This window comes from Dreissena polymorpha, chromosome 3 (genome assembly GCF_020536995.1).
Source record: "Dreissena polymorpha isolate Duluth1 chromosome 3, UMN_Dpol_1.0, whole genome shotgun sequence".
Lineage (NCBI taxonomy): Eukaryota > Metazoa > Mollusca > Bivalvia > Myida > Dreissenidae > Dreissena > Dreissena polymorpha.
Window position 1 is genome coordinate 17,644,053 of NC_068357.1, and position 24,241 is coordinate 17,668,293.

At 34.1% G+C, this 24,241-nt stretch overlaps 1 protein-coding gene across 4 annotated transcripts; it reads right to left on the reverse strand.

Annotated features, from left to right (window-relative positions):
- Nucleotides 1-752: 752 nt before the first annotated feature.
- Nucleotides 753-23,826, reverse strand: LOC127873138 (multiple coagulation factor deficiency protein 2 homolog). 4 transcript variants are annotated; one of them, XM_052416782.1, is made up of 5 exons: nt 23,723-23,826; nt 18,159-18,372; nt 9,401-9,558; nt 7,578-7,713; nt 753-2,361 (listed from the first exon to the last, which is right to left on the reverse strand). In XM_052416782.1, exons 2-5 carry the CDS (start codon nt 18,365-18,367, stop codon nt 2,304-2,306), a joined length of 561 nt encoding a protein of 186 aa, XP_052272742.1. In that variant the 5' UTR covers nt 18,368-18,372; nt 23,723-23,826; the 3' UTR covers nt 753-2,303. The 4 variants fall into 4 exon arrangements, with proteins under 4 accessions (XP_052272742.1, XP_052272743.1, XP_052272741.1 ...); XM_052416783.1 differs by lacking the exon at nt 18,159-18,372 and adding an exon at nt 22,412-22,625; XM_052416781.1 differs by lacking the exon at nt 23,723-23,826 and adding an exon at nt 19,471-19,574.
- Between the last annotated feature and the right edge of the window lie 415 nt (nt 23,827-24,241).

Below are 24,241 nucleotides of genomic sequence, written 5' to 3' on the forward strand. Positions count from 1 at the left end.
CCAGTCATATAAACATGGCTCAACTAAATGAGCGAGCTGGTCCAGTCATATAAACATGGCTCGTTAAAATTGATTGAGCGATTATTCTTATGGAATTGTATACCAAAATGTACTGAAGTACAAAGTTATGGCTAGCATGGTCAACATGTGCAATTGTTTCAAATACATACCATTAACATATCTCTTAAACATCATACTAACATAAAAAAAACTGCACAGTTATGTTCAACACACACACTCAGACAATGTTTTTACTCTTATTACTGTGAATATAGATATGAGCCGCACTCTGTGAAAAGGGGGTTTAATGCATGTGGGTTAAGTGTCGTCCCATATTAGCCTGTGCCGTCCGCGACACTTTCTGGTAAAGTGGTTTATCGCTTAGAAGAGACTTTCTTTAAATGAAAAATACCATTAAAGCGAAAAGTGTCATCGCTGATGAGCCTGTTTATTCTGCACACTTTACACACATGCATAAAACACCTTTTTCAAAGAGCAAGGCCCATATTTTAACATTCATCAAAATTCAGTCTGCTAATCAAATACATTAATGAAATTGAAATGATAAAGCAACTAAACAATTATAACTAATACATGTATCTTATAAGACAATAACGCATACACAATATTTTTTCAGAATATATTAAGACCATAATGTTTTGACAAAGCTATACGACTAGAACAAATTCAAACATTCAGTAATTGAATGCTTTTAATTCTAAAATGAGGATTTTACAAAATTAGATAGTAATTAAAAACAAAAACGCTTTGTTATCTGTATAATCAAGACAAAATCAACCTCAAATTAGAAAACCAGATTTCAGTAGTGTTAATTTACCACTAAACGACTATTGGAATAATACTAAGGTATTGTGAGAACTGAGTGACTATCTTTATAATACAAAGGTTTTGTAAGTCAAAATAAACAAGCTTGAAGACAAAATTGATCATCCTCACCAGTCAAGGTAACCAATGTTTTCAGTCAGTTCTACTATAAAATGTTATATTATCATTATTATATGCTTGTGTTATGATCTAATTGAGCAATGAGAATTAATGAACATTTGAAACACATCTTAACCTGAAACATCTCCCTAAGTTTATCACATATCTTGTACATTTAAACAGTTTTCTGTTTAAATTTAAAAAAAGAGACAAAGCTTTTTGTTTCTTTTAAGTTCTGTACAAAGAAAGATAGATATGAATACAAAACTAGACATTTTAAAACTTAAAATGTCCATGAGGTTGTTCAGGTTGTTCAATAAAAGAATCACTGTGGTTTTTTCAGTCATTTTTTTGAATTTTATTCGGTCCAATCTCCAATGCCATAAAGTATATATTTTCCCCAAATGCCTTCTTAAATTTCCATTGATGGTTTTAAAAAGAAACAACATAAATACAAACATGCAAATTTTAGCTGATTTCCCTATGAAGCTCTATGGGTTAAACAAATATAATATTGAAACCACTTATTGTCATTTTCAAAATTGTTGTTAGCAAAAAGTAAAATACACCAGTTTCCCGATTTAGTGAAAAAGACGCGACTTTTCCAATCCAAAGCGAATCGGCCCCATTCCAAAAGTTGCGAAAACACACACTGTGAATACTAACAAATGTGTATGCAACATTCAGTATTTATAATCTTAAAGCTTGCAAAACTGAACAAAATAAAACACTCATATTCCTGCAGTAAGCAAATAAGACCAAGAGTAGCAAACATGATGGAAAACAAAGTATTTTGCGTTGAAAGGCAGCATAGACTTCAAAATGAAATACCATCATACATTAAAAAGTTGGCACAAACTGTGGAAACAAACAATATTTTAGGCCTTATATTAACCCTTTCCCACTCAGAAGCAAAGTGAAAATGGCTATGCTCAACAGGCTAAAACTAAAACAGTCTGCGAGTAACTCGCAGTCTGTTCAGGTTTTATGCTGTTTGCTGCTCATCAGTATCTAAGGGTTGAAAATTAAGCCTTTAAAACTTGAATCTAGTAATACAGGTTTTAATTTAACTTTTTAAGGGACTACCAACGCGTTAAAACACGCACCTAAATGTAAAGGGTTAAAAACATCTCTGATGGTGGACCATGTCATGCATGTTATGAGTCATGCATATCATTCAGAATCATGTGAAGTCTTCCAAGATTATAAATTATGTTTAAAGCATTCAGTTTGACACCGTATCATGTTGATTAAAGTAACAGTTCACATGGATAATAAAACATCTGGAAAGATATCTGAAACATAATGTATTCACTTTAGGCAAGTTATGTAAGACCATGGGAGATCACTCTTGTGGTTTAGTTCTTTCCTCTGGCCGTACGCTGTGCCGTCACGAACTCCATATATTCAATGTACCTAGAACAATATATGATTTAATTATTTTTGTAAAAACAAAATCATAAATAATAAAAAAGCATTAAAAATAAATTAGATAAAAAATGATGAATATATTATACACTATTCACTGTAAAAGTACACAAACCTAGATAAAGGAATTAATTCATTAGTATTTTCGTACAATTCTGTTAAGTCCATATTTAAGGAAATATTTTATAAGTTAAACAATTTAAAGTGTTATGGAATGCCATGAGGCAATTTAAACCCAGCAATTGTCTATTTTAATGCTATGTTGAAATCATTAAGTTATCCTGAAAAAAAAACACAATGTGACATGTACGAATTCAAGGTTAAGGTTTTACATATCTTATAGAAAGTTTACTATTATAAAACAAAACATATTAAATTCACTTGAATATTGACTAACGTTTTCATTTACATCTTGTATGAAAAGTTTAAAACAAGAATGTGTAAACGTTTATTTTCTGCATATATATTCTTTAAATACAATGTGCCCTGTTCTTGTTAATTTATTCAATATTGTTCAAAACTTGTTTAAAAAAACAAGCATTTATTTAAATTAAAATTAAAACATAATCAGCCTGATAGATTTGTTTTATAATTGAGGGCCGGTCACCAATTGAGTTGACTTCTTCTGGAGAAGTATTTAAGTGTAGCAATTGATGCATTTCCTGTGGCAGCATAATACATTTGAAAAATAACTTTCAAGCACTGTCACTAAAGAATCCCTCATATGGTGTTTAGACCTCAAGAATCTTAAAATATTACAATACTTCAGTAGTGTTGAAATTTTAATATGAGGGATATTGCAATTTGAATTGTTAGATTGTTTGACAACTATTTAAGCAGTGAAAATACATCAATTGCCAATGCTCCACTAAATGTCCAGAGAGCTTTAAGCTCAATTAGTGACTGGTCTTCCAAAACAAAAATCAAACTCTGTACAATTATGCAGAATTAAGGCCTTCTATAATTAATATACGCAATGAAGAAACATGTTTATGCAAGTCACACGACAGACGAAACCATATGACTTGAACTCGCTTGGCTTAGAATTTCCGGTTGGCTCAATTTTTTCAAAGCACTAATTTGTTATTATATATATTCATTTAAATTTCTGTTGTTTGGCTCGATCTTGCAAGGATTGCATTATCTGATTGTTTGAACCGTTTTCTCAGTTCAGGTCACAATTTTCATACCTTCCTTTGTTTGTTTGGCTTAAACTTTAAGTCACATAAAGCTGTTAATCAAATAGGACCACGCTATAATTGCAGCCACAGCTGTTGAAAACTTATCAAAGACTTAATAGTAAATTGAGTCGAAACAATAATGGGGGAGGGGGATACGGCCGCATCGCATAGTCAGAGGAAGTAAACAAAATCGCAATAAACCCACAATGGGAGACATCCGTGAAATCAGCATGGGATGGGATACATATCTGGAAATAACTAGAAGAGTGGGAAGACTCACAACATCATCAACGTTATCTTGACAACTACACAAACTTACATAATGTCATTCTTAAAAACAAACAAAAAAACACATAACGAGTGATGTATAATATTTATGTGATGTGTATGTATTGCCTATTTATGTGATGTGTCTTAGTGCTGTTTCTTACATGAACCCGTAAATGTGCTTTGTAAAAACAAGCTGATCCTCTAGACATTTATATTATATCTGTTTGATCATTTGATGTATGTGTTACTGTTTTTCAAATAGTTATTAATTAATTTATTAAGTAAATATTTGGTTCTTATCAATTCATAAGCAGAAAGCAATAAGGAGTTAAGGCAGTATGCATACTTTTCAACTGGTGATGCATATCAATTGCAACCTAATGTAAGAAAACACATTATATAAGAAATCATTTGGCTGCAATTTCGGATGGTTCAAACATTTCTTCTCGATACCATCGAGTTTGAGCCATCAGGTTCCGACTGTATTTATCGATCCTGTTATGTATGCCGTATGCTAGCTTTCTCATTAATAATTCAAATAGGATAAATACATTAATAATAAACATGCAATAAACATATAACACATAACATGGAGCACACAAAAATACCCACACCAAAAAGCAAACATGTTGTAGAAGTTCAGAACAGCATTGTATAACAGAACTACTCTCAGACCCGTGTGTTAGTACCTTACATAATATATACACCTATAGAGCAACACCTGTCATGGCCTCTTGTTCACCGAGTTACATTTTTACCATGCCGTACGCATTCCATTGTAAGATGCAAGTTAGTGACTGACCCTGACATGTTAATTCTTCTATCCATATCATTTAACGCTGCAATTGAAATACACGTTTTTTGCTTTAAAAGTCCGCTAAGGCTATTTGCCAAATGTTGGTCATCTGGTTAATGTGTTTGCATAAACCTGTCCTTTGTTTCATTTCAGGTGCGTAGTGTATTGAGACATATTGCTACACCGTAACTCCAATATAACGCGCTCCGTTATAAGGATTAATCTTATATAACTATTACCGAGGAATTTGACAGTTTACGTGTGATTATTTATTGTTGGGTGCAATACAGGTGTGGACATAGCTTGTGTTTCATGTATGTGCTATCGATCTTTTTAATCATTGACAGCTTTGACAAGTTTTACGATACATGTTCAAAATCATTGTCATTTGTAGACAATATTAATTTAAGTACTGTCTGTATCTCGAATTCCTTAAAGCTGGGTTCCCGCTGCCGATCAGATCAATCGATCAAGCCCGACCAAGGGGTCGGATACTGGTCTGGTTCGGTCGGCATGAGTGGTCGAGGGCGGTCGGGTAGGTCGGCATTGGTCGGGCTTCCTACCCGAAATTTTTTGACATGTCAAAAAATATCGAGTAGCGGTCGAGCAGGAAATGGATCGAGAAGCGCTCGGGAAGTGGTCGTGTATAAGTCGAGTAGAAGATCGAGTTGATCGTGAAGCAATCGTGTGGCGATCGGATTGACATCTTTTACACGATCTGTACCCGATCCGCTCGACTTCTTCCCGAGTTATTTTAGATCGCAACAGTGAAGATGTGTGAAGATCTGGTGGCGATCGAGCTGAGGTCCACTCGGTCGAGCTGAGATCGTATAGGGCTCGCGTATAGGTTGAGATAATCGAGCGGAAATCGGAAAGATGGTTGAGTGGACGTCGTGAATGAGTCGTGTGGCGCTCGTGTGTTATCGACAAGAGGTCGAAACAAAGTCGTGTATACCCTTTTTGGTCGGGTTTGGTCGGGAAATTTAGGTGATCGGGATGATCGAGTTGATCGGATCGGCAGTGGAAACCCACCTTAAGTTAAAGTACATGCCATACAATAAGCCTAATATAATACCTTGTTACCAGGCAAGCAAAACGAATTTATTCTATACAGAAATATTAGGCATTTACAGCAGTTTCACTTTCTGTGTTGGAATGGCATCCACACAATGAGCAAACATTTGGTTGCGCTAAACTGCCAAAGAATTGTGAACTGTGAAAGCAATACAAAACATACTGTGGATAACAATTTGAAATATATATGCAAACTTACTTATGCCATGATGCTTTTTAAACGAAACAATCAAATTTGTAACTGTTCAAACAATTGAAATAAAACCAATGTAAAACTGGCAAACAATGTTGAAACAGATCCCAAAGCCACAAAACCAGTTTTATTTTGGAAGGAATGCATGAAAAGGGTTCAGCTAAAAACTTGTGTACCCACAAAATTTGTTTAATCTGATACAACATTGTTACATTAAAACATTGATGTGGGTAAGAACACCATTTACAAACCAATGTCTTTGTAAAAATTGCATACAGTTTCTTCATAACAAATGAATGGAAATCCCAGTATTTCATCACTTAACACCAAAACAAGCAGCTTCATGCATTCGTTTTTCTATTGCCATGGTAACCCATCTTTGATGAGATCGTCTTGTTCCAGTATTGAGTATATGATACCCTCAATATCTTTATCACTCAAGGTTGGAGGTGGTGGCCTTGGTTTATCTTTGTCAGGTTCCTCTAGAAAATCACCAACCTTAATCATGTCATGCCTTGGACAATACTATACACACAAGAACTTGATATGCAGTAAGCCATTCCATCATGTTTGATACCAAGAGATTTACACTTACCATTTGTTACGATGTTTTGTGTGACACAGAGTCAAACCGTTAATTTTTACTTAACATAGCTTTATTTTATGTACCAGTTATACCAGGTATCCAAAAAAACTAGTGAGACCATGCTTAGAAAAATTTGAAAGGCAAGTTAATGATAGTTGCCAGAGATTCAAGAATATTAAAAAAGTTGACAAAAAGTTGGTGTAAGTAAACTATAATCTTAGTTATGAGAACACAACTTTAAATAACCTCCAATTGTATAACTGGTACTGAAACATAAGGATCAGATACTGAAAGGAGAATCAATTATCTACAAGAAAACTATAACTATTTCTAAGAGCAAAGCCATCTCCACATAAAAAAAGAAGAAAATCATTAGAAAATATGCTTGAGTCTTCAACAAAAATAACCTTATACACCATAAATATGTTCAAATGCAAATATTTATACAGAAATCTGTTCACATTTGTTTTTATTTATTTCAGAGGCCAATTATTTACTGATTCGAGTGACTCAAAATATATATGTAATGATGACCTTCTCAAGGAAAATGACACTGTAGGCTGAGAGCTGCAGTCTCCACAAAGTCATATAATATAATGGCAGCCATCAAAATAGATAATATGGTGCTTGTAAGGAGCCTAACAACATTATTCGCCATTTCAAAGGGTTTTGATTTCTTGCAGATACTTGAGCAAGATGTAATTCTTATCAAGGAAGTAAGTGCTTAGAGCAAAAGTCAAACAGCTCTTTTTTCCCCTAAAATTCATGAAATTTTCATTTTTCAATCATACGCATTTCTTTTTGTAAAATACTTGTAGTATACACCCCTAACATAAATTATATTTCCCCCACTGTTTAAGCAGTGAAAACAGACATCATAGGGTCCCTCGTTACGATATTTAAAATTATATCAGTCTTAAGATCCAATTTGCATGCAACCTTTCAAAACTTAACTGAGAAGTTTTTTGTAAAAATACCAGGCCAATTTGTCAGGACCTGAGTGTTGCGCAATGTCTGATTTTTGTGGAAACTGCAAGGCATAAAGAACACACAGCACACATACACAAGAGGGATGCTGCAACTGCACACAAAGGCCATACTGACCCGTCATTGTTCAAATCATCTTTTTTAAGAACCATGTCAACAATATTTGAAATCTCCTCATCACTAAAAGCCTTCACATTTGCCTTAGCGGTTGCATCATTTGCAGCGTTTGGGTCCTTTTCCCCTTTACTCTCCTCTAGAAACATAACAACAACATTAATGTACAACATACTGTACTTTACCATGTATAACACCCAGTGTTATACCACTAAAACAGTGATAAACCGATTGTAGAATAGTAAAATTGCAACCAATTTGAATTCCGATTTGTCAGTTTTCTTTATTCAGAACCTTTTTTCATCAACTTTGGCATACCAAATTGGATGCGTATCATGGTTGTGGTTGATACATGGTATTAACGATAGTGCTAATGAGTCATAAAGGCCAACAATACATGTAGTTAATAGTGTGCAATTGTGCACTTCCCAGTCTAATCTTACACGACACCTCCCTAGACTGAATTTTCATTAAGAAGAAACTTTATTCAAATTAAAAAATCCATAAAAGTGCAAAATGTTGTTCCGATTATTATCTGGGAAAACACTTTAAGCAAACGCATTAAGCACGGGTTTTCCAGAGCGCAAACCATAAAACCCATCTCATTAAAACAAACCACAAATGAATGCATATACCAATACAATTATTTTGTAGCTATTACAAAATTGATAGCTATAAATAATATTATTTTTTGATATAATGTGAAACACACATTAAAATCAAGCTAAACAATCCTAGATAATAAAAATATGAAATCCAAATATTTCTTTCGAACTGTATTCATACCATAAATATATTCTATATTGCTTAATGTGACCATGAAAAATTGAATGAATACCAAGACATAAAACTTTAAAAAATGACAAATTGCATTACATAATTTTCCATATTTGAATATTACTGTATATAAACTACAAAAGGTCCGCAAACCCTGAACTATCTTTCATGTCAAAACCATCTCTAATGTCGGTCATAAGACGAGCCTCTGAGGAATATCAATCAATGCAATATCAAAGTGTTGGCCAAAAATGTGCACTCCTGATTGGTACAAGTGATGATGATAGCACCTCCCCTGAAATCTATGGACCTCCTACTAGGCATAATTGCATGTTGTCAATCAATAATGGGAGGGTAATCATGATAGCAGGAACTGTTACAAACAACCTGTGAATGAAAGATAGTAACTTGTGTATTATATATGCATGGCTTTAGATTGAAAATGCTAAAGAATAAAGATTATTAAAGCTAGATAGATATGTCAAACAACATTTAAAGTGCACATTAAAATTCTTCAAATTAGTAAAATATATGTTTATTGGATTTCTTGTTAAATTGCATGCTCAGAAAATTCAGAATATATTTATTGTTAAAAGATAAACAGTTCATAATTGGATTGTTAAAATTATTATCAATGTAACTGTCATGCAGTTTTAAATAAAATAGGGCACAACGGCACATCCAGAGACCCCAATATTTGATCTCGTGCAATCAGACATTCTGACCGTCATGTTAATTGAATGGAATTCTGGTACGACAAATAAGCTGTGATTATGTAAGATGATAATTTTAATGATCACTGTATACAATCACAAACTTTTTAACAACAAAAGTAAACAAATCACAATTTTTTTTTACAAATTATAGTATAAAATATCTCAACAAAAAACGAGCTTGAACAGTTTTTAAATTAGTGTTAATAAATTTCTAGATTATAAAAAGCTTAGCTTAAGAAACAGAGATCAAAAACCTATTCAAATTTAAAAACAAACAAACAACAGTTACCAACAGCAAAGAAAGTGAATAAAAAAGCAACAAGCGCCACTAACCTTCGTGAAAATGCGTGATAGCTTTGGTGATTTCAACCCCATCCAGCTTGTTATTTCCATCATAATCATGCAGTTTGAAATAGTGGAATTCCAGCTCTTCCTCGGTCATGTCTTCTTTGGGTATATCTACTACGTCTTTCAAATGCTCCTTTATATGCCTGATATGATAAAGTAAACAAATGATTATGTTAGAAACCCAATAAAACGTTGTATCTTGTAGCCGAACAGCCTCTGGCAGGCATGTTCATACGTTGGTGTTTGTAAAGGCTGGCCTTTGATATGTTTTTATCATAATTAATAATATAATAATTCTGGTTTGTTGGGTTAAATTTTCCTGAAAACCTCTATGGAATAAGAAACACAAAAATCCACTTAGCTAGATACAAGTCACACAACTAAGCTATAATGAACAATAGAAATAACTTATACATGAAGTCAAAATCAAAGCTCACTCTGTCAGAAATAAACTATTTTTTTCCTATTAACTTTTTAGCCTGTCACAGACCAATATACCAAAAGGATTTGCGCCAAAAACTTGTTTAGACTAAAGTCATCCGAACTATGACCCATAGAGAACTTTACAGCCAGAATAATTGCTTCATAAATCCTAAAATTGCCTGAAATACAAATCCAGTCATTTGTAATAAATTTGTAGAATTTAATTAATGAATAATTGATTAATATATGGGCACAGGGGCAAAGTCTAAACTTCAGCTTGGAAAATGTTAGAGAGTTTACACCGAAGTGTTGGAATTTGCATTAATAATTTTTATGTGATATTTTCAAAACAAAAGTATTCAAGACTAAACGAAAATATGATGATAACCTAGTGTATCTTTAATGTCAACTGTTATAATTTAACACATGAGAGTGAAGAGTAGAAAACAAACAGACTGTCAAGTACTAACACTGATCACTACTGTGTACAAATCATAAAATTATGCAGTTCAAACTTTTTCTCCAGTATTGTTTTCAGCTTGGTGATTGGTGACTATAAAATAGCTTTACCACTTACACAAAGAAGATTGAACGGATGATAAAACTGACATTAGACTGACTTCTATTAAAAATATACACTAAATAATATACATTTTATTACTTACAAATGGCCATAACCTTTCAATTGTGGCACTGCTTACCGTAATTACTCTGAGTTTTCGGACACTCTTAGTTTTCGGACACCCCCTTTTTGGTATAATTAATTATTTTTCGTGACTCTTAATTTTCGGACATGCACGTTTTCGTCTAGTCTATCATTAAAAACTCTAAATTTGCGGACAGTATATTTTACAGCGCTATTTCACCGGATTTTGGCACTGTTTTCCCTAATCTTTTGACACTCTGATCATGGGTTTTACAAACGGATTAAGGTCATACAACCTGGAAGACGCATGCCTGAGGGCAATGGACCATAACATTTGCGTAATTTGCTAAATAACCATGCATACCTGTATAGAACAATCGCTTCATCCAACAGCATGTTAAAAGATATCTTCATATTAAGAAAGCAGTATGTTTAATGTTTTTACTTTTTGTTCTGTATCATTTCAAGCAAGAGTAAGCAAAGCTGTGAAGTTGTTTTTATTTTAAAGTAGAAACACTAGTGTGCATTGATTTATTGCTTTTATTTCAATTATAATTATAATTTTCGGATATTTAATGTTTGTCTCTAAATTTTCTGACACCTGAAAGTTGTGAATATTTTCCGTATCTAAATTTTCTGACACGATTTTTTTTATATTTTTAGATGTCCGACAACTTAAATAGTTCCGGTATTCAAGAACATGCAGTCATGAAATTTGCCATAATATATTATGATAAAAATGATTAGAAAATGCTTATTTTTATTAGTAAGTAATGTGTTTGTTATGTGTGGATGTTTCTTGTGGTCATTGGATAAAATTGTTTAAGGCAATTTGGCCTGATTTGAAAAGCAAGTTGGCTTATATGGTCAGTTGATCGTTTTTTTTAAGCCAGTCGATCTGATGTGTGAAGACCACTTTCTTATGTTGTCAGTTGACTGAACTTTCTTAGAACGCATGTCCAAATGGAATTAACAATCTTTGCAAGTTTCTTTTTTGCAGTGCAGTAATTGGACAGTTCGAATGGTATATAAAGTATCGGATAACATAAAGGTATGGTTTATGCAGTATGTTATTATTATTACTAGGATTATGATTATGATATTTTTTATTTTTGTTTTAATAATTTTAATTATTATCATTTATTTTGCACATATTTTTATATTATTGTAACGTGTCTTCGACCGAGCGTCGGTCTTTATAGTATGGTTCAGACAATAATACAAAGCACAATACAATAGTATACAATTTTCCATAAGCTACCTTGCTTTATGATTGGCTATTAATATAATGATTGGTTTCAAACAGTAAATCAAGTATAATCAAATGCTATAATCATATCAACTCGAGCACTCACTATGCACGCCTATGACCTCGGGTCTATGTATGGAGACCTATGTCTCGGGACTATGTAACGGGACCTATGTTCTCGAAACTATTTATGGAGACCTATGTCTCGGGACTATGTGTGGTGATTTTTAACATACCGCCGTTTTTACTTACGTTCATTTTTCTTTGGGTAAATTGTTCCTTTTAGTTAATATATTAAAAGCGTCCATTGGTTTCCGGTAAGCATTGTTGACGTCTAATTCATTGTTGAAAATATGCCTAGAAATGTATCGTTGTATGTTGTTTTTATATCCATTTGTTTAATAAATGTTTATTGCGTTGATAAAGACCAGAACCTCATTATTATGCTACATAATTAAGTAAAATCACTATAACGTAGATCTCAACGGTATCACTATGGAAATGTCCGAGTAACGCCGCATGAGGAGAAAGTATAAAAGCGCGCGTTTCTTCTATGAATGGTCAGTTGTACTGCCGACTTCGTCGAGTTAACATCGCGAAAATAGGTAATAAATTATATTATTAACATACATTAGGGACTTTGGGCACATAGAGACTGGCTATCCTCTTCAAACTTTCTGAGAGCCTTAAAGCTGGGTTCCTACCCCTCAGCAGCCCGGGTCGCTAATAGTTGATATATAAGTCACATACCTTCACACAACACTACAAGGCTCCATACCTAGGGTAACGAGTCACACAGACTCGGAGTCATAACGAAGTGTTCCGAGACATAGGTCTCCATAAATAGCTCCGAGACATAGGTCTCCATACATAGCTCCGAGACATAGGTCGCCATACATAGCTCCGAGACATAGGTCTCCATACATAGCTCCGAGACATAGGTCTCCATACATAGTCTCGAGTCATAGGTCTCCATACATAGTCCCGAGGCATAGGTCTCCATACATAGTCTCGAGGCATTGGTCTCCATACATAGTCTCGAGGCATAGGTCTCCATACATAGTTCCGAGGCATAGGGTTCCATACATAGTCCTGAGACGTAAGTCTCCATACATAGACCCGAGGTCATAAGCGTAAATAGTGAGGTTCAAGGTCATATGATTAAAGCATTTGATTACATGTGATTTACTGTTCCAAACCAATTATTGTATTAATAACCAATCATAAAGCAAGGTAGCTTAAGGAAAATTATATACTATTGTATTGTGCTTTGTATTATTGCCTGAACAATACTATAACACCGACGCTCGGTCGAAGACACGTTACATATGCATGGAGACATATGTCTCGGGACTATGTATGGAGACCTATGAATCGGGACTATGTATGGGGACCTATGTTTCGGGACTTTGTATGGAGACCTATGTCCTCGGAACTTTGTATGGAGACCTATGTCTCGGGACTATGTATAGACACCTATGTCTCGGAACTATGAATGGAGACCTTTGTCTCGGGACTATGTATGGAGACCTATGTCTCGGAACTATGTATGGAGACCTATTTCTCGGAACTATGTATGGAGACCTATGTCTCGGGACTATGTATGGTGACCTATATCCTCGGAACTATGTATGGAGACCTATGTCTCGGAACACATCGAAATGATTCCGTGTCTGTGTGACTCGATACCCTAGGTATGGAGCCTTGTAGTGTTTGAATGAAGATATGTGACTTATATATCGACTTTTAGCGACCCGGGCTGCTGAGGGGTAGGAATCCAACTTTAAGGCTCTCAGAACGTTTGAAGAGGATAGCCAGTCTCTATGTGCCCAAAGTCCCTAATGTCTGTTAATAATATAATTTAATTACCTATTTGGCCGATGTTAACTAGACGAAATCGGGAGCAGAACTGACTGTTTAGAGAGAAAATGCGCGCTTTTATACTGTCTTCTCATGCGGTGTTATTTGGACATTTCCATAGTCATACTGTAGACATTTACGTAATAGTGGTTTGACTTAATGATATGGCATTAAATGTACTCATAACTATGAGTAATAACAGTTGTACATCATTGCACATAGATCTAATACCCTTGGTAAAATGATCTCTTAATTTGACATGATGCATGTTGTCAATCTTTTCTCCTCCATCATCTAATCAGAAAATTAGTGCTCAGCCAGCCAAACGCATGCTTTCCACATAGAGGTGTATACAATAACTGTACTTGTTGCAGATCAATACTGACCTGTCTCAACAAATGTTGCGCTGTAGATACATTAGTAAAAATATGTTTTAAATTAGATAAATAACATATTTAAGATATTTTTTTTAATGCACAACACTTTTTCTAACCAAGCGTAAAGTTCTCAAGGTTCTCTACGCTACAGATTTTCTATTCAGCAATCAAATATTAAACTCCACGCTTTCAAGAAGGATGACCCAACCCTGTAAATGAAGTGTAATTTTCACACGCTTTCAAACAGGACACAGGATTAACATCAATATATTAACTGTTTATTTGCTGATAGAACTTGTTAACATCCCATGAACAGTAAAATTCTGATAAACGGTTCAGCTATGAAAAATTTAATTACATTACATTACCTTTGAAAATATCTACGTGGAATAATGTCTTATTTAAACATTATTTAAAACACTGATATTTGATGCAACAATAACAAGTTAATGACCTGAAAACTATATCAAACCGCAATTTAATAGATCTCCTCTGCTTAAAATGCAACGTAGCCTTGGATAATTCTTGGGGAAATGTCTGCACTGGCTACATTTTGTAGTAGGTTTCAGTATAGGGAAATGTCTGCACTGGCTACATTTTGTAGTAGGTTTCAGTATAGGGAAATGTCTGCACTGGCTACATTTTGTAGTAGGTTTCAGTATAGGGAAATGCCTGCACTGGCTACATTTTGTAGTAGGTTTCAGTATAGGGAAATGCCTGCACTGGCTACATTTTGTAGTAGGTTTCAGTATAGGGAAATGCCTGCACTGGCTACATTTTGTAGTAGGTTTCAGTATAGGGTAAAGATCTTAAGTAAAATAGTCTGATAATTAGCACCCAGGCTGCTCCTTTTTGCCCCCACCCCCCCCCCACTCCCCCAACACACACACCCTCTGCACCTCTGGTAAACACAGAGGCTCTAACACTCTAGAGGCAGGTTTCTTTTTTAATCTGATTTGGGGAAAAGGGCCTGGCCTTTTTCAGGGGAAACAAAATCGCGCGAAACGCCGGATTTTGGGGAAAATAATTAAAGTCTTAAATAATCAATTTAACATATGTTACTGTTTTTAAACAAATTTACGGCAATAGATGATTTAAGTATGCAATATTTTTCTATTTTCTCTATTTTCTACACTGGATCAGGTTAACTTATATAATGAAGGTTTAACAAAATATTTATTTTAGATATCAATGTTTAGGGGATAATCTCTGTAATAGGGAAAAATTCGTCTTGGGGAAAGGGCCGATATTCGGCGGGTCTCGGAAAAAGTAAAAAAAACTGCTAGAGGCAACATTTATTGTCACACACACCCATAAATAGGACCAATGTCGTGGAGGGGGCATAAAAGGAGTTTTAAAACTGATATGTTGACCGTTAAATACTTCTTTGGGGTATAAATATGAAAAAAATGTAATAGCAAAATCATTAAGACACCACTACATAAAAACTAGTGATGGCAAAATAATTCGAATATACGAATATTCGATTGAATGGCCAGTATTCGAATATCAGAATTGATATTCGCATATTCGCATTTTTTTCCAAACATAATTGCCTTTATATTAAATGACCTGCGAGCCGCTAACTTATTGGGTTTGATGTGACGTTCTTCGTGTCAAACTGCGGCCCGTATCAGCGTTGGTGTACGGGACAAACACACTCCGGAAGAAACACCCTTCCTTAAAAACAGCATAGCGGAAGAAACCCCCTTTCACATTTTGCATACGCGGAAGAAACACCCTCAGTAGTTTTGCATGATGCGGAATAAACCCCCTTTTTTATCGGAACAAACCCCCTTTCCATATTGTACTAACAGTTAAAATCACAGGTAATAAGCGTCTACGCTTGTATTTGTGGTTCGTTTATTCGATAGCGTTGGTTTTAATTAGTGTTTGGTTTTTTAGAAAAGGTGTCACACTCAACCCCAGATATTTTATTCATTTGATCAAATGTTAATATAAAAGGCTATAAAAAAAGGTTTTGCAACCATTCAGAATTTCCTGACCAATAACGTGCCACTTCGCCATGTCCTAAATCCTAACACGATTTACGCCCGGTTTATAATTCAGAAACACAATATTTCTGACTGGATATACCAAATTATGAAATGAGCACAACTGCTTATTTTCAATCACAATAACCATAACAAACTATGATATGAAACGATGCGTGACGTAACTGTTGTAAAACTCCATCAGTCAGCTATAAAATAGAAGTTTATGGGAATCTTACACACATCCTTTAAGCTTAATGGTGTACAACAATTTCGTAAACGTGATTTTCTGCGATACGATCTCAAAACGTCCCCAAGCAGAACTCAATAGATGTGAATATGGAAAACATATTAACGCTGATCAACACTTCATATCTAGAGGCGAAATACAGCATACTGTAAAATGAACTGAATGGTTGATTGGTTTCGTTTAATGAATACATGCAGTCAACACACGCAAACACTTCTTTATGACCCAGAGGACTGACTGGCTGGCTGGCTGGCTGGCAGACTGACTGGCTGACTGGCTGACTGACTGACTGTCTGACTGAGTGACTGGCTGACTGTCTGACTGGCTGACTGACTGTCTGACTGACTGACTGACTGATTGACTGACTGGCTGACTGACTGGCTGGCTGACTGACTGACTGACTGACTGACTGACTGACTGACTGACTGACTGACTGACTGACTGACTGACTGACTGACTGACTGACTGACTGACTGACTGACTGACTGACTGACTATAATAATAATAATAATAATAATAATAATAATAAATAACAGTTTCTTATTTGGTCTTGTTAAAATTATATCCCAAAATGAACATTTATTAACAAACAAATGCTTTTTTTCAATTAGGTGCCAATTAAGGGCTTCAATTGACTGGCGAATAATAATTTAGTTTCTGTGATCACAGTTTAAAAAGACATTAAAATGTTTCTTTTTATTAACGTACATGATATCGTTATTTTAAAATTTCAAACACAAATAAAATTCTATGACATTATGTGTTTCCTTATATTTGTTCTTGAATATTTGGTGTACTGTGCATGCCTTATTAATATGTTTCTTTATATACACGTACATGCTATCGTTACTTTAAAATCTAAAAATTAAATAACATTCTTTGACATGATGTTTTCCTTCTATTTGTGCCCGATTACAGTATCGGTCATAGTATTAGCCGACAGCGATACACTTATTCGATAGCAACGTTAATAAACAGCCTCGTATTCAGCAAACGGATATAACTTACAAAACAATGGAAGTTAACACAGAACAAGTTTCACTCTTGTCTGATATATTTCGTCTAAAAAGGCTTTTTTAAAGTTTGATTTTACAATTCGGCTACATTTTCTTTCTATTTCTCAACACCACAATTGTATATTCAATTGTCTGTATCAATTAATATTTATTATCCCTACCGGATACGAAACTGAGAAATAGAAGTTAAATCAATTCAGCCGTTTTATGCGAATATTCAAATATTCGATTGAATGGGTTTGCGAATATTCGAATACCGATATAGGTATTCGATGCCATCACTAATAAAAACCAAGGAATGAACAAAAATCCAGTTTAGAAATAATTTTTCAGCCAATGAACATAATTTGGGTCTCTGATGCATATGACTTATGAGGTGGTGTAATAGATAGTGTCTGTTGTGATATCTCGAAGGTCTGGGTACAATCCTCACTATAGAACAGTATACACGCAGATTCAAACCAAAGACACAACAACTGATTCTACCAAAAAGACTGTCTCAAATATCTCAACAAGCATAAGGCTTCCAATACCACTGAGCTAAATCAAAAATGTTTATGCATAAACTAAATAACATAATTGCAACCATAATTTTGATTTTAATATCATTTATTATAAAAATATGTACAATTTAGATGTGAATTATATTTTACTATGCTTCGGTCATTTTTGGGGACTTCTTTGCAGTCTTAATGTTTCACATACATGTGAGTATCAATAAATAAAATTAGCTGCATTCTGGTAAAACTGCATAAAAAGTCATCTCAGATAAGCCTGTGCAATACGCACACGCTAATTAAGGTCAATACTTTCGTCTTATATGTTTTAAAAGTAAAACTCTTCTTGCCAAAAAAACAGTTAAGGTGGAAAGTATTGTCCCTAATTAGCCATTTTACCAGACCAAGGCTCAAATAATGAAGACACCTACTCAGCATCATGGGGATTGACTCCGAAGCCTTCTGGTTGAACGTTTCTGCCATGTCTTCCATGGATTTCCTGCGCTTGGCCTTTGTGTTGATGGTGTTGTTGGTTCATGTTTGGGGGAGGAAAGCCCGGAGGATGGGCACCATGAGATAAAACATGAATCACACATACTGACACCAGGAAACAGACAGTTGTTGTGATTATGGAATTCATTCTGTCTGTAAACCATAAAGAGGAAACAATGTGGTTCACCTTCACGATGTTCCGTAAAAAAACACTAATATTGTTATTGTCAACTTATCACAATTCCATCACCTTTCTAGCTTTAAGACTGAGTACAGTCAAGCAAATACGATATTGTTTTGTAAATTTTAACTCAACTACACTTATATTTTTAATTTACCCGATGTGAAACTTTTTTATTAGTGCATGGAGACACTTCTGTTTCAACAACTTGGAAACCAAGTGTGATACAAATCAAATAAGTTCAAGCTAAATTCCATGTTTCAAGTCAGTTAATATAACAATTTTCATAAAAGTTATCTAAAGTATTTCTATGTATTAATATCTTAAATTAAATCTAAAATTAAATCATCCTTTTGAGCGTTCATGCTATCTTTCATGATAATATCAAATTAATTAATTTATTGTTCCTGTGACACATCAGGGTATGTTAATTCTGCAATACCATGAGTTCATAAGTATTGATTTTGCTTTTATTTAAATTTATTTTCATATCCAGGACACATTATTGTGGTATAACCTTTTTAACAAAAAGAAAGATCTTTTTCATTGTAGATTTGAGATCAGTTTTTTATAATAATGACCAGTTGGATGTATCATAAGAATATCAAATAAGCATGTCTGGAACTAAAAACTCACAATTGAACTTTCAAATTTTTGGGTAACATAAGAGATGAAATAAACGCACAATTTGAAATTATTATTTTAATTACTCGTCAGCCTATGATAGTGTTAGGTATTTGTAATATAAAATTAAAATTAGTATCAATATACAAAAAAACTAGTTAAATCTATCACATAAATCTATATAAATAAACTTATATCTTCAATTAAACTGCTCAAATGTGTACTGAGATAACTGCGAAGTTGCAGTACAATGGATGTATTAATGCAGTTTTCAAAATACGTGTTTAGAAGCTGAAGTTTAACTGTCGATTTAATAAGATAAGTACATGTAAACATATGGCAGAGAAACATCCGGTTACCATACAAATTATGACATATTAATGCATATTTAGGTTTACCAAGTTAAATTATAAAAGCTCAAACGTAATCATTAAAGCACGTATTACCTTTGTTAATGTATTGAAAAAAATATACTATTGTGCAACGTTATCATCCACAAATTTATAATTATACTGATGAGGTGTCACTCGCCGTGTTGGCTACTCTTCCATGAGGAGGTTTCACAGGAACAGAACAACAACAACGACAATCTCCACGCAGAGTTGTCGTTCCTTGCACTCACATACAATTTGATTCGGCTATGCTCAGATGGGGTAATCACGTGATTATCAAGATGACGACGTCCATGCCGAAGCCAGTATTTTGCGCCGTTTTATACAGTTTTATAACTTGTATTATTTTTTTTAATTCCGCCCACTTTTCAGACATATTAGCAAGCAAGTTACTGACGTTAATTTCATAGTAATATTCGCTCTATATCTCGACTTAACTCGGTGCGAAATTTCTTAAATGAATGACCTAATTAGGGCTCCACTAAGAAAATTTGCGGGGAGTAAAGTCGAGATACAAAGCGAATTTTAATACGAAATAAACTCTAATCAATGTTTTACTGATATGGCTGGAAAGTGAGAGTCGTTTAAAAATTAAACAAGACAAATAAAGGGTATAAAACGGCGAAAAAGTAACTGTCTCGGAGTGGACGTCGCCATCTTGACTATCACGTGATTACCCTCTCTGATGCTGGTTCCTGTCAAATCTCTGCGCGGAGGTTGCAACAACGATGGTAAACACTATGGACGAAGAATTGGTGACTCAGGAGGAATTGCAAAAATGCGTATGTTTATGCATGTAATTTTCTTATTAGATAACATTTTGTTACGGTATTTAAAATGTTCTATCAAATTTCATTTTTTAACGTGCGAATGAGTATATCGTGTAGTCGTAACATCCTGTCGAAGTCAATGTATAAGTACTCGAACAATGTAATTTTCGGGCATGTTTCGGAAAATTTATTGTTCATCAAATATTTTACAGCCCGTGCCAGTGGGTTTAAGAAAAAAAGCGCGATAGTCCATGCAATTGGGAAAAATTTAACATTATTAATATGATTATAAATTACAGTACGATGCTATCCGGTAATCTTGCGCAGTTAAGGGTCAATTAGTTAAAAAAAACACGTTCTTTTAAAAATTGACAACATAATATCTATAAAAAAATAATAATAAAAATTAGAAGTTCATGTGCTTATTAACACAAAAAATATCTCCAGTGAAGAACTGTCCGATTTGATTTCAATACAAACATCACTCACCTCATTTTCAAACTATTACAGTGTCCGGTGATCTTGCGCACTTGGTGTATTGACCTCGTTTATTAAGGCAACATTGTAGACATATGGTGTCCAATTAGGGACAAAAAAACTTTCAAGAAAATTATAAATTGTAAAACCATTCAAATTTAATCATCATCAAATAGCTGTACTTCGGTTTTTCGATGATGGTGGTGGCATTCTGTTTGTCAGAAACACAATGCCCCTTTTGCGTCCATTCGAAGCCATATATTTGACCTTTGACCTTGAAGGATGACCTTGACCTTTTACAACTCAAAATGTGCAGCTCAATGAGATACACATGCATGCCAAATATCAAGTTGCTATCTTCAATAATGCCAAAGTTATGACCAATATTAAAATTTTCCGATGGACGCACAGACTGACGGACAGACAGGCGGACTGACGGACAGTTCAACTACTATTTGCCACCCTACCGGGGGCATAAATATATAAAAATTATTGATCTCTAGCGTGAAAAAAACATGTTTATGCATAACAGGTTTCATATTACCATGATCATGCTTCCATAGCTTACAGAAAATATCAAAACTAGGTAATTACGCATGCGGAGACCATACCAAATGTGGTTTGACAGAATGGCGGGAAATGATGACAATGTCATCTGATGCGATATATTTTCAATGGCCAAAAAATACCATAACTGAATGGATATCATGCAATGGAATGCTAAATTACCCGCTGGATTTATGAATTCTTAATTTAAAGTATGAACACGCTAAAGACTGCAGAGAATTTGTGATTCATTTCGAATTAATCTTAAGTAGGTCTGTGTTTATGATACAATGTAAAGGGATGACGCAACCGGTTTTAAGATGTAATGACAGAATTTTATTTTGCATGGAAAACGTACCTTTTAAATCCGTTAATTCTTAAAATGTGAAATTCCATCTTTCATCACTAAAGAAAACCATTCGTCGTCGTCTGCGAAATTCGGAACTGCGGAGTGCGCAAGATTACCGGATGCGCAAGACTACCGGGTCGTATACCAATTGTTTATAAATGCATGCTTTCTAAAAATTTATATGATAAAATGCAAAGGAATTGTATTTATCTATAATAAACTCAATAACTCAATATTGAGTTTATTGGAAAAGTTTGGCCTATTTTGAGGGAAATTTTGGTCAGATTTTTGGGGAATAAATGCTACTCTTTGCCATTGGGAAACAGCCTTTTTTCGAAGGTCTGGGTACAATCCTCACTATAGAACAGTATACACGCAGATTCAAACCAAAGACACAACAACTGATTCTACCAAAAAGACTGTCTCAAATATCTCAACAAGCATAAGGCTTCCAATACCACTGAGCTAAATCAAAAATGTTTATGCATAAACTAAATAACATAATTGCAACCATAATTTTGATTTTAATATCATTTATTATAAAAATATGTACAATTTAGATGTGAATTATATTTTACTATGCTTCGGTCATTTTTGGGGACTTCTTTGCAGTCTTAATGTTTCACATACATGTGAGTATCAATAAATAAAATTAGCTGCATTCTGGTAAAACTGCATAAAAAGTCATCTCAGATAAGCCTGTGCAATACGCACACGCTAATTAAGGTCAATACTTTCGTCTTATATGTTTTAAAAGTAAAACTCTTCTTGCCAAAAAAACAGTTAAGGTGGAAAGTATTGTCCCTAATTAGCCATTTTACCAGACCAAGGCTCAAATAATGAAGACACCTACTCAGCATCATGGGGATTGACTCCGAAGCCTTCTGGTTGAACGTTTCTGCCATGTCTTCCATGGATTTCCTGCGCTTGGCCTTTGTGTTGATGGTGTTGTTGGTTCATGTTTGGGGGAGGAAAGCCCGGAGGATGGGCACCATGAGATAAAACATGAATCACACATACTGACACCAGGAAACAGACAGTTGTTGTGATTATGGAATTCATTCTGTCTGTAAACCATAAAGAGGAAACAATGTGGTTCACCTTCACGATGTTCCGTAAAAAAACACTAATATTGTTATTGTCAACTTATCACAATTCCATCACCTTTCTAGCTTTAAGACTGAGTACAGTCAAGCAAATACGATATTGTTTTGTAAATTTTAACTCAACTACACTTATATTTTTAATTTACCCGATGTGAAACTTTTTTATTAGTGCATGGAGACACTTCTGTTTCAACAACTTGGAAACCAAGTGTGATACAAATCAAATAAGTTCAAGCTAAATTCCATGTTTCAAGTCAGTTAATATAACAATTTTCATAAAAGTTATCTAAAGTATTTCTATGTATTAATATCTTAAATTAAATCTAAAATTAAATCATCCTTTTGAGCGTTCATGCTATCTTTCATGATAATATCAAATTAATTAATTTATTGTTCCTGTGACACATCAGGGTATGTTAATTCTGCAATACCATGAGTTCATAAGTATTGATTTTGCTTTTATTTAAATTTATTTTCATATCCAGGACACATTATTGTGGTATAACCTTTTTAACAAAAAGAAAGATCTTTTTCATTGTAGATTTGAGATCAGTTTTTTATAATAATGACCAGTTGGATGTATCATAAGAATATCAAATAAGCATGTCTGGAACTAAAAACTCACAATTGAACTTTCAAATTTTTGGGTAACATAAGAGATGAAATAAACGCACAATTTGAAATTATTATTTTAATTACTCGTCAGCCTATGATAGTGTTAGGTATTTGTAATATAAAATTAAAATTAGTATCAATATACAAAAAACTAGTTAAATCTATCACATAAATCTATATAAATAAACTTATATCTTCAATTAAACTGCTCAAATGTGTACTGAGATAACTGCGAAGTTTCAGTACAATGGATGTATTAATGCAGTTTTCAAAATACGTGTTTAGAAGCTGAAGTTTAACTGTCGATTTAATAAGATAAGTACATGTAAACATATGGCAGAGAAACATCCGGTTACCATACAAATTATGACATATTAATGCATATTTAGGTTTACCAAGTTAAATTATAAAAGCTCAAACGTAATCATTAAAGCACGTATTACCTTTGTTAATGTATTGAAAAAAATATACTATTGTGCAACGTTATCATCCACAAATTTATAATTATACTGATGAGGTGTCACTCGCCGTGTTGGCTACTCTTCCATGAGGAGGTTTCACAGGAACAGAACAACAACAACGACAATCTCCACGCAGAGTTGTCGTTCCTTGCACTCACATACAATTTGATTCGGCTATGCTCAGATGGGGTAATCACGTGATTATCAAGATGACGACGTCCATGCCGAAGCCAGTATTTTGCGCCGTTTTATACAGTTTTATAACTTGTATTATTTTTTTTAATTCCGCCCACTTTTCAGACATATTAGCAAGCAAGTTACTGACGTTAATTTCATAGTAATATTCGCTCTATATCTCGACTTAACTCGGTGCGAAATTTCTTAAATGAATGACCTAATTAGGGCTCCACTAAGAAAATTTGCGGGGAGTAAAGTCGAGATACAAAGCGAATTTTAATACGAAATAAACTCTAATCAATGTTTTACTGATATGGCTGGAAA

Excerpts from the sequence above, each read along its gene's own strand:
- LOC127873138 (XM_052416782.1), bottom strand. The coding sequence starts at position 18,367 with ATGAATTCCATAATCACAACAACTGTCTGTTTCCTGGTGTCAGTATGT. Across the intron at positions 9,559-18,158 it reads GTCAATCCCCATGATGCTGA|GCATATAAAGGAGCATTTGA; the intron begins GTAGGTGTCTTC and ends TTATCATATCAG. Across the intron at positions 2,362-7,577 it reads GATGATTTGAACAATGACGG|GTACATTGAATATATGGAGT; the intron begins GTCAGTATGGCC and ends ATATTGTTCTAG.